The sequence below is a fragment of the Perissodus microlepis genome, chromosome 7, assembly GCF_051167445.1.
Source record: "Perissodus microlepis isolate ML-2025 ecotype Zambia chromosome 7, ASM5116744v1, whole genome shotgun sequence".
In the NCBI taxonomy this organism is placed as follows: Eukaryota; Metazoa; Chordata; class Actinopteri; order Cichliformes; family Cichlidae; genus Perissodus; species Perissodus microlepis.
This window is the reverse complement of record NC_140467.1, coordinates 24,805,776-24,822,618: the sequence shown is the minus strand read 5'-3', so window position 1 is coordinate 24,822,618 and position 16,843 is coordinate 24,805,776. Positions and strand designations below refer to the sequence as shown.

Here is a 16,843-nt window from a genome sequence, read left to right as displayed (position 1 = left end):
TTTGGGCTTTTGAGAATTTGGTGTAGAAGATTAATGAAAATCTATTAATTCATTAATAAACTGTATTTGCTGATATCACAACTGCGAGACACACTGCACTTTTGTGCTGTTTTGATTTTATCATACATCTCTCAGTAACCTGGTGTGTGTGGAGCAATCAGTGAGGCCAGACTGAAGACATGAGTCGCTAGGTCTATTCATTTCAGGCAGCTGCTGCAGGTAGTGTGGTATGGTTGTGGTTGTGTTGTGGTGTGGTTGTGTTGTGTTGTGGTGGTGGCAGACTTTGGCCCTTTAGTACCAACTGAGATGTGTTTCACTCCCACAGCCTACCTGAGTATTGCTGCTGATCATGTGCATCCCAATGTATAGTTCCAGCAGAATAATGTGCTACATCTCAAAGCTCAGATCACCTCAAAGAGATATTTGCTGCGCTCAAACAGCCTCCACATTTACCAGATCTCAATCCAACAGAGCACCTTTGGGATGTGGTGAAACTGTTACAAATCTGGAGCAGCTGTGTGATGGAATCATTTCAACACTGACCAAAACTCCATCGGAATGTTTCCAGTACACTGTTAGATGAGCTGGTCTAGCTACTGAGCTGCAATGGTGGTGAATCCTCTTACTCACACACCCCAGTGACTCACTGGTGCACATTTTAGCAAACAGTTTAGTAAACTAAGCCTTGGCCCACATGAAGAGGTGGGCCTAGCATATTTCAGTTGTACACTTGTAGTGTGACCGCTGTCACAACCCAGCACAGATGTCACTTCCTCAGTTACAGCTAATTCTGGAAAAGTCATTTTGTTTAAGTAATGAAATATCTGAGAGAAGAGTGTCACCACTTTTCTAACCACAAAAATGCATAAAGTTATTAAAAATGAATCATTCAATGACAAATTAAGCAGCTAAAAGATCTGTTCACTGGAACTCACAACACGAGGTCCATAAAGGGTTGATGTCAGTGCAGAAAGACCAAAAACAACTTACGAGTGACCAACAATCTGTTACATTCTTAAAAAGAAGCAACGCTCCGGGTGGGTCAGGAAACCAACAGGCCTGGAAGTCAACAAAAACAACTAAAGTTCACGACTGCATTTCCTGGGGAAGAAAAGCCCTTACAACATCTAACAAGAGAACTCCTGAGTGAATAAGTGTACAAGAGACGGTTTACAACAAGGTACAAGCCACTGGTTAGACTCAAGAACAGGAAGGCCAGAGTAGACTTTTCCACCTCAGTGCTAGGAAAAAAAATCAGTGGACAGATGACAGCCAGATTAACTTGTACCAGAATGATGGTAAGAGAAAAGCATTGACCAGCTCATTATCTGTCATCATCTGTCAAACGTGGTGTAGGAAACCTTATGTTTCCCTGTTGTCATCATGTATGCCTGCCAGTGGAAGCGGGTCACTGGAGTTTACTGATGATGTGACTGCTGACAGAAGGATTAATTATGATTAATTATGAAGTGAACTGTCACCAGAACAACTTACAAAGCTTTTGGTACCAAAACTTTGAAAATGCAACAGTACTTGTTTATTACAGGTTAAAGTTGATGTCAGCAACACATGTCTACAAGTGTTCCAGTCCATCGTTACACTCATTTAGTGGCTAGCCTGCCAGGACACGTCAGGATATTGTTTCTGAGTGTGATGTTACAACAAGGAGAAATATCAGTTTCATCACTTGTCTAAGTGTCTGTCTGTGGATCTCTCAACAACCAACCTTATTTAATCATTTTACAACGTACGGCAACAATATAGGAAATGTCAAGGCTATACTCACTGCAATTGTGCATGTCCTACGAGTCACTGTGCTTTCAACAGCATACTATATATGAAGCTTACCATGCCTGCTTCAAAGCAGCCGCGTGGACATGTTCTGTGCCTGCTGGGGTTTCCTCCGGGTGCCTCGTCACACATTCCAAAGACAAACTGGTGATTCTTTACTGGCCACAGGCCAATATGTGAGTATGTCCACAGCTCATCTCAGGGCTGTTGACCTGTCTAAGGTATAGCCCACCCCGTCTCTCAACCTCAGGGTGGGTTGCTGCATAGGAAATTTGATAGATGGGAAGAGGGGAATATTACGTAATCTTTATATTTTGTTCATCATTTACATTCATACTTGTGAACACAAGTCCAGACAGACACAGGAGAACTGGTTAATATATGAACTGACATAGTGCTTTTCTACTCTGAGCACTTTACTAGAAGCCTCATCCCCTCAGTCACACACATCCATACAAGAACTTTTTGTTTAACATTCACACACGCACTCACACTGTAGTGGATGCATTAGGGGCAAATCAGGGTTCAGTATCTTGGCATGGATGGAAGCTCCTTTTAAATACTACATAATATATACTCAGTTAAAAGAGGTCTAAGCTTAACTACTCTTGTTCTTTGCTAATTATAAATTGGAACTATCCATCCATCCATCCATCCATTCGCTTCCGCTTATCCTTTTCAGGGTCGCGGGGGGCGCTGGAGCCTATCCCAACTACTCAGCAGCTATTTTTAACAGTGTGTATATGCCAGAATATTTTGGAATGACGTGCAACATCACATTAGGCAGAGAACTGGACAAATAATTCAGTTTAAAGAGAAGGACGTTACAGCGTGTTTAGCAGATGAGGACATAAAATGAAATGAAATGAAACAATGAAATAAACATACTATGTTTTGGACAAATTTTATGTAAACTATGGTCTCTGAATAAATTTTATTTCATATTGTTATCCTGTTATTATTTTTTGTCAGAGTGACAGGTCCGAAAAATACACCACAATGTCACTGCACTGGAACCAGAGCTGCTTCTACCTGTGTGCCATCCAGAATGACTTGATTCTAATGACAAAAAGCAACAACAATAATGAACCTCGCTCTTTTTATTAGTATTCCCATGCTACAGTTCTGTTGTTCAATGATGTGATTCAGTATTGGAACAATCCTTCCAAGTGATCAGCTAACAAGGCTAGCTTGGTTAGCAAACGACATCCACAGCCCAGAGCACAAACATGGATGAGAGGTCCAGCTCTGGGACTCTTTGACACCATCCACCTGTCAAAGAGGCCACGCCCACTTAATCATGCAGACTTTAAGCCCCTATAACTCCAGGAATTACTAATGTCAGTGTCACAGGTGCCGAGAATATATAGAAAGAATCGCACACAGACCGTGCTGTGAACATGTGTGCAGACTGTGGTTTTGGGCTCTAACTGACTGTTTCAGTGTCTGGAGCTTTAAATCAACCTGGGACTGCTGCTGCTCCCGCCCTCAGGAACAATGACAGAATGACAGAGAGACGCAGCCAATGGCAGCAGAGTTTTACTACTGCAGACAGCGCTGTGAAAAACTATTGGCCCCTTCCCGATTTCTTAGTTATTTGCATATTTGTCACACTTCCATGTTTCAAATCATTAAACCAATTTCCATATTAGTAAACTATAACCTGAGTAAACACCAAATGCAATTATTAAATGATTATTCATCAATTTAAAAGCTATCCTGGCCATGTGTGAAAAAGTAATTCCCTAACCCTGATCACTGACAGAGGACTGTGCTCGAGTGTTTGTGGTAACTGGCAGTGACTAACCAAGTGACTGCTGGGTGCATCTCTGGGACTATTGTGACCTACTTTTGTGGAAGTGGACTTCAGGGAGGCGCTCTTGCTGCTGGGGAAGAATGGCAGCAGTAAGATGTTCACAGCTCAAACTTTACACGCTGAAGTTTATGCAAATCTCACAATATGTGAAAATACAAGTGATTTAAAAAATCATCCTTGTACAGTTGTTATGAATCTTTATAAGTCATGGGTTTGGATTTTGTGAAGGCTTACACACCATCCACTACGTCTCTGCTTCACTTGTTATTTTCATGTTAGCACAAACTGGCCAGTATACGTGTCTGGGCGATTCAAGTCAAACTATCCTGACCTCAGATGCAATCACACAGCTGAGCTCTGGCTGCTGTCACTTGCAGGCAATTACTGTTGCAAAGATATTTATACATGTGCCAAATTCCACAGGGGTGACACAGTGGCTTCATTAGGAGCACAGATCAGCCTGCAGAATCATCACTGAAACAACAAGGCTGCACATGGACCGACTTTTCTCCTGAAACTTTGTTAGCTTTGGTAGTGTTGCTTTGGTAGTGTTGTGAACAGCACTAGCATGGTGACATGGCGGGCAGGAGAGCGTGCTTTCAGTGACATCGGCACTCTGATAAGACCACAGAGCACACACTTCTGATACCTTTGCCTTTTTCAGCAAAATGAAGCATGAGACAAAAAAGCCAAAAAGAGGATTTTAATGAGAGCTGTTCGTGTATGTGCCTACAGCACAAAGCAACAACCTCTGTCTGTCCTGCTTCGCTATGGGAACAGTTACGATGTAGAGTGAGGGAGCTTCTTTTCAGACTGTTTGTCTCTATTGCTGCTGCAGTCACAGCACAACCTACAAGCAGCCGTGCTCCGACAGTGTCGAGTTCACTTTAAAGACGCCTGAGAGGAAACTGTCTGCTCGCTGTGACGTCACAACATTTTAATAACTTTTGTGTCTGTGCATTTCCTGTGGTCACTGGCACGAATGCATTCCCAATCCTGAACTTGTTTTCTGTCACCACCAGCCTGTGCTGCATTCAGGGGGCATCTGTAGACTGTGTACAGAGAAATGAAACCTGGGTTACACTCTCTTCGGAAACAAACTGAATCAGTCAGTGGGATCAGAAAAGCACAGCAATGGGCGACGCTGTGTTAGACTGCAGTAACAGCTGGGCCTGTGTGGACTGTCTGCACACAGTCATATACACCGGCACCTTCTGATATCTCATACAAGCATTTTAATTTCTACTTTTTAATCCATCTGAGAGAACACCGTCACTGGCCATCAGCTTAGCTTTTAACAAATTTTAGCTGCTGCTAACCAGCTAAGGAGCCCGAGAGAAATAAGATAAAAAGCTAGAAATGAAGAACAGCCAACATATCAGGGAGTCAGCTGTTTCCATCTCATGTTTTCTTACCGGCTGACCTCAGTATCACCTAGCTGCCTCTCCGCACGGTCTGTCCTCCTGTGGTTGGATGGACTCAAACTCCACTGTCTTGGACTGCAGCTGGAACATTAGTCTGTACTCTGTTCTCTAGTTCCTGTCAGCTTCAAGGTCACACTAGCGAGAAAGTAAAGCAAGTAGCGTTCATCTGCATTATGTCTCACGCAATCATTTATTTAAGAAAGCACACACTGCACTGCTGTGCATCACAACACCCAGAACAAGTACGACTCAGAACAACAAATACAGCGTTCAGAAGACATGCTAGCAGAGTGAGAGAGCATGACTCAACAGTAAAGCATGCAGCACTGGTTAACCCCACATAGCACGGCTGACTGCTGTGTGGAGAAGAGCCACAGACAGACCGGAGAAAAGCAACAGTGTGTGCTTCTGCCTTTTAAAGAGCCTGTAAGATAAAGCTCTAAATAGGAGTGCTTGACAGCCACATGTTCTCAAAGATTTCTGAAACATCCACACAGCACTCCGCCCGTCTGTCAGCATGAAGGAGGCCTGCTCATTTTGCAGATTCCCCGGTTTCCACACTTGATCTGAAACAGACAGACGATCCAGCTGCTCACTAACTGTGTGTGGAAGAGCAGCTAAGACCATCATCAATACGGTCCCTCCGTTAGGCTCTAAAGCAAGAACAGAGAGTGTCCAACAGGAGATGGTAAATGGCCTGTATTTGTATAGCGCTTTACTAGTCCCTAAGGACCCCAAAGCGCTTTACATATCCAGTCATCCACCCATTCACACTCTGGTGATGACAAGCTACATTGTAGCCACAGCTGCCCTGGGGCGCACTGACAGAGGCGAGGCTGCCGGACACTGGCGCCACCGGGCCCTCTGACCACCACCAGTAGGCAACGGGTGAAGTGTCTTGCCCAAGGACCACAATGACCGAGACTGTCCGAGCCGGGGCTCGAACCAGCAACCTTCCGATTACAAGGCGAACTCCCAACTCTTGAGCCACGATCGCCCACGAGATGTCACTGCTTAGTTCTTCTTCTGTGGTAAACCTCTTAACCCTTATTAGCTCATCAACAGATTCCCTCATCTGCCTTTTCCTAATCATGTTTAATTTGTCTTGATGGAAAAGGTGATGAGTTGAAGGAAAAGTCAAAAGGCAGCGTGAGCCGAATGTGAATTACATAAACACAAGCTCAAACGGTATAAAAGATGGACAGCTTCTTGATCTGAGAAGTGAAGCCAACATGAAAGTGCCTTAAAGCTGGTCAGCAGGGAACAACCTGTAACTAAAGCATGACTTTTGATCCTTCACAACTCTATGTGAAAGCAGCTCTCTAATGAATTCACAGGCTCAATCACACATTTTGGGTCCAAGCAAATAACATATTAAATTCACTTTGTAAACTTTTGGTCATCTCAGAAGTCAGAAGTGACACATAAGGTGACAGATGAGCTCACGCAGGAGGCTCTGTGGATCTATGATGTTTGCAGACGACATAGCTATTTGTAGTGAGAACAGAGAGCAGGTGGAGGAGAGCCTGGAGAGGTGGAGGTATACTTTATATTGTAAGACAGACCCTACAATCATTGAGATCAACCTTCTAAAGCAAAGTGTACAAGAGAGGTAAAGAAGAGAGTCAAGGCAGGGTGGAGTGAGTGGTAATGAGTGTCATGATTTGTGAGAGACACATTGCAACAAGAAAAGCGACGCTGAGCTGGTTTGAACAAAGGATGCTCAATCTAGAGCTGCCAGGCAGGAGGAAACGAGGAAGAGCTCGGAGTGGATTGATGGATGCAGTGAAGGAGAACTTGCAGAGGTTGCGCTAACAAGTGGAGGATGTTACATGGAACAGGGTGAGATGCAGGCAGATGAACGCGCTATGGCGACCCTGGAGCACTGACGCAGTGCACCACCTTCAGTACATCAGCATGCTTCTCGGGTTAGTCCTCAAAGGAAGAGGGTGTTTTCTAGCACTGTTAGAAGTGGTAATTAAAAATTTTCTGCCAAATGAACAGACAGAAATGCACTGTCGGCAGTGCAGGAACAACTGCTTAATAAAGTGAGTATGAGCGATGGTGGTGATGATCTTTCCACCTCCGGGGTTGGAGCAGGAAAGGCTGGCATGAATGGAAGCATGTCTGTGCTGAGCAAGCAGCTCAACTGTACTGAGAGAGAAAAGCTAACAGCTGGAAAGAGAATGGCCAGATTGCAAAGCTCCCTCCCATCAGGCCTCATACACCCAGAGCATAGCTGTGTGTGTCAGTAATCAGCTCTTCAAAACCTGCATGAACTCTTTCATACCTCGTGTGACATCTGCCCAGCAGACTCCTGTTCTCTCCTCACTCCTTATATATTTTTACTGCACCTTATTTTAAACCTTTTACATTTTCCTAATTATTCTCTAATGGGTTTACTGAGCTCTACCGTACTGTTTTACTTTGTCGTATTATTTGTGTTTTTATAGTAAGTATTCTGTATTTTCAGAGGGCTTTTTCATACCTTACTAAGACGCTTTATGATATTTGCTTTCAGCTTCTCCAGTTTTGGAGAAGCTGAAAGCTGAACTGAAGGCTGGATGACCGAGAACCAAACAGCGCGCACAAACAAACACACACACACACACACACCAGGACAAGCGCTTTGTTCGCGGACAGCTGCCCTGCTGTGCGGCTCTGCTTACCTCGCTGCGGTGGTTTGAGGCAGAAATCAGCCTGTTGCTCCCTCACAGAGGCAGACACGGCTCACTGTGCTGAGCTGTTTCCAGGTCCATGAGGACGGAGTCTGTGTTGTAGCGGTTTCCTGAACTCAGCTTCGAGTGAAATCACCGCGGAGACAAACAGCGCTGTGACGCACGGAACTGCTTTACTTTGAAGGGGAGCCTCTTCCTGCTGTACCCCGGGACCCTGCGCAGATTCGTGGATCAGTAATGAGCTTTGACAAGTTGTTCCAGCTCAATTCAGTGGGCTTGTACACTGAGAACAAACAGACTGCCCACAGGGGCACACATGCAGGGACTTGTGGCGCTGAGCTCCTCAGACTGACCCCTCATGGTACACGAACAAGAGTACACCAGAGCACACTGACCGCACAGTGTGCCTTTACCCAGCACAGTAAAGTGAACACACACACAACACACGCTGTACTTAAGGATGGAAAATAAGCAGCAGAGCAAATAATATCACATTGACTATGGCCGTCAATGTGATATTATTTGCTCTATGGCCGTCAGCTCTTTCTGGGATAGTGGCGCGGCTGCCCCTCTGTTGGTCTTCCAATACCTGCCATACCTGCTTCATGCCCTGGAGGACGGGGCTGTGGCTCCCCACACCCTCTAGCAGACATGAAGGAACCTTTTAAAAACAAGCGCGTCCATGCTCACAGGTGTACACACGGGTGCTCACAGACACAAACTACACCCTTTTTGGCTCCTACCTCAAAGCACACTGTGCGCTGTAAATCTTACGTGCTGCTCAATAATGTTTAATATTTAGTATTTACTGTTATATTCCCATAGATCATTGTGATGTTGTTTATTATATTACTCTCTTTTTCTTCTGCTTGTTTTCTCTTTTTTCTTTCTCAACAGGTGATCCAGGTGATTGATATATGCATTTTTTGTCAGCTTATTTTGTTGGTTTTTGTTTTTTGCCCTTTATCCCCGTCCCTCTTCTCCGCTGTTTTTCTTTTCCCCAGTCAAGTCTGTCCCGTGTGTAGCAAGTGAAAATAAAATAAAATAAACAATAAAAGCAAAGGTGAATCAAATAGACCATTACGGCAAGGCTGGGATGGTCCATTTGGTAAAGTAAATCCGTTGGGCATCTTTCTTCGCCTTTAGACAATAAGGGTCAAGGTTCAAGGTTCTTTATTTGTCACATGCATAGTTATACAAGTATAACACACAGTGAAATGTAGCCTGACACGCTCCTCGACATGTGCAAAAATGGGGGGGTAGAGGAAGAACATTATATATATATATATATATATAGTATATACATTGGGTGAATGTGCAGTAGTAGCAGCAAGCAGGTGAATTCTGTACATTAATATGAATAGACATCTGACTATTTTACAGAATAGACAATATAAACATATTTAAAATTAAAGGAATTTGGAATGTACATTGCGCCTGCCATAATTCTGATGGCAAAAGAGCCAAGCGGGACAGGCGAAAAAAAACAAAAAAAACAAACATTGATTATGGCCGGGACTTCCAGGCCATACTCACACAAATGTTTCTGTATACTATGCCGGCCACTTGGTTACGGCATTCCATGTATGACCTGCCTGCTAGTATCTTGCACCCTGCTGTTTTGTGTGGATTATCTCAGGGCCATCTTTGCACAGCCTGCACCTGGGGTATTGCCTGGTGTAGAACCCAGCCTCTATGGATCTTGTACTGTATCTGGCGTTTGTACATACTGTGCAGGGGCCTGTCCTTCTATGATGGCTTCCCCTCTTGCTCCTCTTCTTTCTCGGGGTTCTACCACCTGTGGTATTCACTAAGCACACAGTCAGTTGTGGCCATTTTCCTGATGTATTTGTGGATGTTCATTGCCTCATCCTGGACTCACCAGTCCCCGGCATCCTTCCTTCCGCTTAGCATAATCTCAGGATGCTGAACTTGGGGTGAAATCCTTCATGCATGGTGATGAGCTTCCTCGTCTTGATGTCAGTGGCTTCTGTCTTCTCCTTTGGCCAGCTTATTATCCAGGCAGGGCACCTGATCACGGGCAGGGCGTAGGTGTTGATAGCCCTGATCTTGTTTTTCCCATTCAGCTGATTCCACAGCACTTGCCTCACTCTGCAGCTATTTGCAGCTTTTCTAGCGGCCTCTTTAAGGTTCCCATTTGCCTAGGATTTCCAGGTACTTGTAGCTGTATGGTATTACAATCCCCTCAGTTCTGACTACCTTTCCTCTCTTTGTTACCGTCCAACTACACTTCTCCAGTCCGAATGACATTCTGATGTCGTTCCTGTAGATCCTCGTGGTGTGGATTGGTGTGGAGTGGACTGAGGGGGGTTCAGGCTTATGCAGAAAAGCAGTGGGGACAGCGCATCTCCTTTGTAGACCCCACACACGATAGTGACTTCTACTACAGGCTTGAAATTGGCCTCTAGTGTTGTTTGCCACATCCCCATTGAGTTCCTGATGAAGGCTCTCAGCATCCTGCTGATCTTGTATAGTTCTAGGCATTCCAGGATTCATGTGTGGGGCATTGAGTCATATACATATATATATATATATAATTACTTATTACTTTTAGCCTCTGTGTTAGCGTCCCATTGTTGACGTGAATGCCTGAGAAGCTGTTACACAAACTGAGCCTGACCATAACTTCTGTTCTGAGTATCAAGAGATTGATCACCTTTACTTTAATCAACTCGGAGTGTGTTCTTCCAGAGTTAAGCATGTGAGTTATTCTACCAGTCATGCATTAAAGTAAGATAATGAATGACCACTGGAGCTCTGATACCAGGATTCCCCATGGCACCAACAAAGAGAGCCTCCATTTTAATCCAGCGGCCTCTGGAATATAAAGTTTTCAGTGTGGAACAGAATTTTTATTTCATAAACCACTACCAGGTAACCCTGGGGTAGTCCCAGAGCAGACAGTATTACCCTTTGTCTAACCTTGTGGAAGGTTTGTGGTCTTTGGCTCTGCTAGCGTCTTGAGAGCGACTATCGCTACGACATCTTCCATTCTTGTGATGTTTGTGTTGCTTACAAATGATATCGCAGGAGTTTCAGGAATGTTGCTGTAATGACCTCACGCACAATAGGTGGTACTTAATTGTAATGGAAAACGACTGAAACGGAGTTGAGCAGAGGTGCTAGTGGAAAAGGGCTATAAATCTCTGAATGAAGTCTCAAAAAAACCCCACAAAAAGCAATTTAATCATAACCAAGCTTTCAGACATGTAAAGATATTATTACATTATTACAACATAATGATACAGAAGAGAAAATGTGCCATTTATTATTACTAGTATCTATTATTACACTATATGACAATACAACATACACATAGAAGTTTAAGTACGCAAACATATATATATACCAGAAGCGTGTTAAATGTTTGGTATGTCTACCTATCACAACAAATGACATTTACCTATGTAAGCCATTTACAAATATGGCAGTGTACTAGAGAAAAGGAAAAACTAACTGAAAGCATCTTTTTCATAGCAGCATGTAACGGGTGAGTCCTCCCCCTCGGAGCTCCCGCAGGCGCTGGCAGTGTCGCAGCATGTTCAGAATCCCCTGAAAGCGTTTGTCCACCTTCATCTGGGTAAATTCACGAATGTCATCCTCCACCACAAAATACTGACCTGCAAAACATTTAAGCACAACTGTGAAACTTTTGTGTTTTACAAACAATCTTTTCTCAGAAACTGACCAATATGGATGTGATAATGTACTTATAAAGAGCCAGTTGAAAAAAGTGATCTCAAATATCTGAGATGTGGGTTTGCATTTAATGATTCGCCCACAAAGCTGAAAGCAAAAGAAAAACAAGCAAGTATAACACCGGTATCCTTTGTTTTTTAATTTTCAGGACAGTTTTGTTTGCTCTGTTTAGTCCAAAATGATTTTTATATCGCTTTATATGACTGGTGAATACTTAAAAACAAACAAACAAACAAATAAAATAAATGGCAGAAGAAAGGTCTGTGGATCATTAAAAGCCTGTGCTTAGTTGAAAACACTAAAAAGACAACATATCAAATATTGAAGTCTAACATTTTCACTGTCTTGGGGAAAAAACCCAGAGATGCTTTCAAAGTGATCAGCAAAACCTTCACAATGATTCTAAAATGTGATCTTAAAGCAAGAAAGACTTCTGTTGCAAACTAAGGAGCTTGGTAAGAAAGAAAGCTCTTTGGACTAACATGACCTCTATGACTGAAAACCTACACGCCCATTCTGTCTTCCTGAGACGTACACAAGTAGCACACAATTTTGGCTTGCAGGATACCTTTTGTATCTTTGGTCTCTTGGTCCTTAAAGCGCTGGTGCAGCTTTCGTGAGTGATTGTTGAGTGTTTTCAAGGACTGATGGACAATCTTGTACTTGGCTGCTACAGCAGTATTGATGCTCTCCACTGCTGCATTGAGCTGCTCATATGTCACACGTCCTTTCATGTACCTGTATGAACACACATCAGAAAAACACCGTTTCATGTTATGTCTTCAGCTATTATGGGAGCAATAGTGAGCGGTATGGGCATAATGAGCCAACCATGGTAGAATAGAGCAGTGTAACTGAACTAGATGAGGCCCAGCCACCAATGACATCTGCTGAGCTGACTGTAGCCAGACTGCCCTACGATGATGGCTGGAAGTCATAAAATCAGAGAACTCAGGAAGGATGTCAGTCACTAACAGAAATGCAGAAGGGTGTCATGACACACAGGTCCTGCATGAATAAGAGGTAGAAGAAGTCTCTAAATGAGCTCTGGTGGGTAGCACAAGCACAAAAACACAAGGGCAGATCCAGCCAGAGCTTAGACGCTTACTCCTGCAGGCCAGGAATAAGCGAGATATCGACTCACTGCTACACCACACCAAGATCTAAAGCAAGGATATCGGGATGTCCTTTGGACTGGATAAGTGTACCTGAATGACTGCAACGAAACGGAAGGTGATCCAAAGCAAAGGGGCGGAGCTACAGAAAGCAAAATAGTCAAATACTTCCAGAAAGTAAAACAGGTGCTGAGAAGCCAGCTGAACAGTAGGAAAAGATCCAAGCCATCAAATATTCTCTAGCAGATATCAGACACCCAGCTGTAATAAAGAGGAAATGGATGCCACTGATATGAAGACATGAAAACTCCTCATAATGAAGAGACAGCTGTCCAGCATCCATCCATCCATTCGCTTCCGCTTATCCTTTTCAGGGTCGCGGGGGGCGCTGGAGCCTATCCCAGCTGTCATAGGGCGAGAGGCGGGGTACACCCTGGACAGGTCGCCAGTCTGTCGCAGGGCCAACACACAGGGACAGACAACCATTCGCACTCACATTCACTCGCACATTTACACCTAGTGGTAATTTGGATTATCCAATTAACCTATCCCCACAAGCTGCATGTCTTTGGACAGTGGGAGGAAGCCGGAGTACCCGGAGGGATCCCACACAAACACGGGGAGAACATGCAAACTGCACACAGAAAGACCCCGGCCTGATGGTGGAATTGAACTCAGGACCTTCTTGCTGTGCGGCAACAGTGCTAACCACCGTGCTGCCAGGTGTCCAGCATATTATATGATATTAACAAGCTAACACGCATACACGCACACACGTTGCCAGATCCTAGCAGGCAAGGCATACATGGTACCCCATAATCAAGTAGCTGGCATTGTATACAGAAACATCTGTGCCAAGAATGGCCTGGAAGTCTCAAGGTCAAAATGAGATACCCTCCCTAGATTGTTTAAGTGGGTTTCACAAAGGTGATCATCATACATAAGGTCATTTTGAATTACAGTGATTGATTATACTTACTGAGGGATGCTCTCAAACTCTGGCATAGTGACGAACTCCATCTCTCTGACAAAACTCTTCCTGCTCTTTTTTTCTGCTGGCTGAACCTCTACAGCTTCTTTCTGATTTATTGCAGGTTCGCTTCCTCTGGAAAATAACAGATCATAAGCATTTACTGCATATTTTGTAAGGTGGTGGGCTCTACAAGCAAGGTACAGCAACGGTTGAAAGCAAACATAATGTGTTTGTTTTTATGCTGACAAAAAAACAACCAAGCAGAGCAATGAAGTCAGCTGTCTTAATCCATCTGCAGTTCTGCTCGAAGCATTGGTAAGCTCCACTTAGCAGCACATGAACTCTCCACCTGCTCACTGACTCTCCACCTCACGATGGATCTCCAGAGAGCAACAAGAACAACTGCTTCCTGCTGCCCCCCATGAGCTGGATGGTAACACCGGGAGTTGTGGTTCAGCATCTGAGTGATATCAAAGACTGCTACAACAGCAGTCTGAGCAGAGAAGCAGGCAGTATGGAAATCCATGACAGGAAGGACCGGGCTGGATAGTTAGTGCCAATTTTTCAAACAAAGAGAAGTAAAAAATTGAGCACAAACAACATTCTGTTGAAAGGGTAACATAACAAAAAAGGTAAAAATGCTGAAGCGGGTTGCCAAATATATTTGATTCATAGATCATTAGAGAAATACTGCTTTATTCAAAATAAAATCCCCCATTTTCCATTAAAAAAAACGTAAGTAAGCAATGCCGGTATTCTCACTTGAGCAAGCCCTTCTTCCGGGGCATGTGTGGAGGGATGTTGTTCTTAATGTGCTGAACATCCTGCAGATACTTCTGGAAAACCTCATCAAGTTCCTGAGTGAGAAAAAGAGACTGTCAAACCCTAAAACCCTCCGCTCACTTAATGTTTTACTCCGGATGATTTCATTATTTGTTTTCATCTCTGCCATGTTTGCCATTTTTCCTGCATTCACAAAATTCTGGCATCCTCAAAGGGTGCTTTTTAAGGAAACTAAATTTTGTTTATCTAGGTTTTCATTTAGAAAACATTAAAAAGCCATTTTGCTGATCAAACTGTCAGGAGAAAATGCATTTCTATTTTGTGCATGTAGTCACCCCTGAAGGTCCACTCTGAGCGAAGGAAAAGCAAGACATTCATGCTAAAAATGAATATCACTTCAGGGGCTTGACTGGATGGCATGTATCAGTGACTAACTGGTTTATGCAGTAGTTAAAATTAGTTATGGTGGTCACAGCTTATTCTTCTTTATTGGTGTGAATGTTGGACTTGTTTGTTCCAACAGATAAACAAACGCCTCTACTTTACCTTGAGATGCTTCAGGTGCTCCTTCTGCTGGTCAACGCCTTTTTCAAACTCCTCCAGAAGTCTCTCCAGGGCAAACAGTTCTTGTCCAAGTTTCTTCATCTTGTTTTGAGGCAATTCTGTATGCAGAGGAACATTTTATGTCACAAAACCTAGCAGTGGTTCGGATGGATGCAAACACTATCATCAGTCTCATACAAGTGGACATGTCATACCAATAACTGACAGATCCAGCATGTGTTTTATAGAAGTTATTCTGTCATGAATGTGGTGGCTGATATCCTCGAGGTCGCCCATTTTTCTGAAACAGGGTCAAATTAAAACCATTAAAATTGGAAATTAAAATTCTAACCTGTCAAGCATGCAGGTGAAGGTCATGCACAAAACTAAAGAAGAACTTTGATGATATCAAACTGCTTAAGGAGAAAAAAAAGCAACAGGCATGACAATGAAAATTCAATCGAAAAACATTACCTCTCTAAAACCTTAAACATTTAAGTTGTAGACATGGGACATGTGAGACTGCTGCTCCATCCATCTCCTAAAGCGAGCGCATTATGTCAGACACACATCACTTTTACACTGATGACCCTCACGGCTCCATTCAAACACTTCGACAATTTTGATGGACCAAGGTAGCATGAATATGACAATGCACTATGAGAGAGATCTGAAGAGTAAACCAGTGGAATAATACACAAATGGTCAGAGTTTTCTTCTGTTCGTAGTTACCGGAATACGTCCACATACTGATTAACAAACAGGTCAGACACTTATTAAAAGATCAGCTTATAAACTGTAATAGGCGTCAATGAAAGGACAGCTAAAACCAAAGGTCTGGCTCCTGCTTATATGCTGTCAAAACCCATATTACAGTCTTGTTTGTTTATACAAACTCGGCACTTCCGGTAGCTGTTTCAAATTAAAGGGGCGTTACCGTGTCAATGCACAGTCATTTCTTAACCAGGCTCTTATTCTGAAACATTTAAAGGAAGTCTGTGGAAAATACATAAAATCACGTGTTAAGACAAAGCGCTACACAAGGACAACTTATTAATACACCGAACGAGAGAGAGAGCAACGACAGGGATGGAGAAGACCACTGAAATGTAAGGGTCAAGAGCTATAAAAGCCAGCCACAAGCAGTGCAGTTACAGCTAACTGATGTCGGAAACCTGTTTGCTTCTACTGCCAACAACCTATCCGTGCGCGTGATCGGTACGCTCGGGTTGTCAAACAAGTCTTTCTATATGAGAGCATACACAGCATGTACACTGTTTAAGGTACGAGCGTATGACAGAGATCTTATGAACCCATGAAGTTAGTAACAAGTAGGAACAGACTGAAGGTGGAAGCGTAACCTTTGCCATAAGCGCCATCCCGTCCCCACACCCGTACACAGTGTATTATTAAGCTCACTCACACATTTAGCTGCTCTCACTTCATCGTAGTCTTCCTCAGTAGCTACTTTCCCGGCTCATTTCAAATGTCACGTCGCGAGACGTCACGGCCAGCGCATGCGCTGTTCTAAAACAGCGGAGTCTGGAAGATGGCAGCAGAGTGGTACAATTCTGTTTTGTCACTGTGACAACTGGTCCTGACCAATCTTTTGGCCCTTTTCTACAGTATAAGAAGGATGGACTATGTCATAATGTTATTTTATGTATAGCAAATTTTTTCATACACAAATGTAGATTTACCTAAACATCCCCCAGGTTTGTTACTTTCTTATACAAATTGAAACTATATATAAAATCCTTAAATTACTTAAAGGAAATAAACCACAAAAACTATATGATATTCTTAAGCATCTTCCCACTGAATTGAATAACCTGTTTTGTTTTGTTTTCTCTAATAGGCAGCATTTCACTCAATTTTGCATCTTGGTCATTTGTACACATCTATATCAATGTAAAAATTCATTATTTCTGTTTTATATGGTTACATTGTTACTGTAATCACTGTTCTTTCTGGCAATTCATTGTAATCCTTTGAATTTG

The 16,843-nt window shown here is 43.2% G+C and overlaps 2 protein-coding genes across 10 annotated transcripts in view; both read right to left on the bottom strand.

The window, feature by feature from the left end:
• LOC146383147 (uncharacterized) overlaps positions 1-8,040 on the bottom strand; it is a 61,233-nt gene extending 53,193 nt beyond the window's left edge. For 4 of the 9 annotated variants that reach the window (XM_084934329.1, XM_084934330.1, XM_084934332.1 and 1 more), the window contains exon 1: positions 7,701-8,040. The gene's annotated coding sequence lies outside the window, so the exon portion shown is untranslated. Of the gene's footprint in view, positions 1-1,848; positions 2,051-5,022; positions 7,648-7,700 lie in introns of those variants that run through there. The other 5 variants (XM_084934324.1, XM_084934331.1, XM_084934326.1 and 2 more) reach the window with 4 other exon arrangements.
• Positions 8,041-10,903: 2,863 nt separating this feature from the next.
• On the bottom strand, positions 10,904-16,379 carry ska1 (spindle and kinetochore associated complex subunit 1). Its single transcript, XM_084932547.1, has 7 exons — positions 16,267-16,379; positions 15,059-15,144; positions 14,847-14,962; positions 14,280-14,374; positions 13,524-13,649; positions 11,998-12,167; positions 10,904-11,350 (listed from the first exon to the last, which is right to left on the bottom strand). Exons 2-7 carry the CDS (start codon positions 15,138-15,140, stop codon positions 11,202-11,204), a joined length of 738 nt encoding a protein of 245 aa, XP_084788673.1. The 5' UTR covers positions 15,141-15,144; positions 16,267-16,379; the 3' UTR covers positions 10,904-11,201.
• Positions 16,380-16,843: the final 464 nt, after the last annotated feature.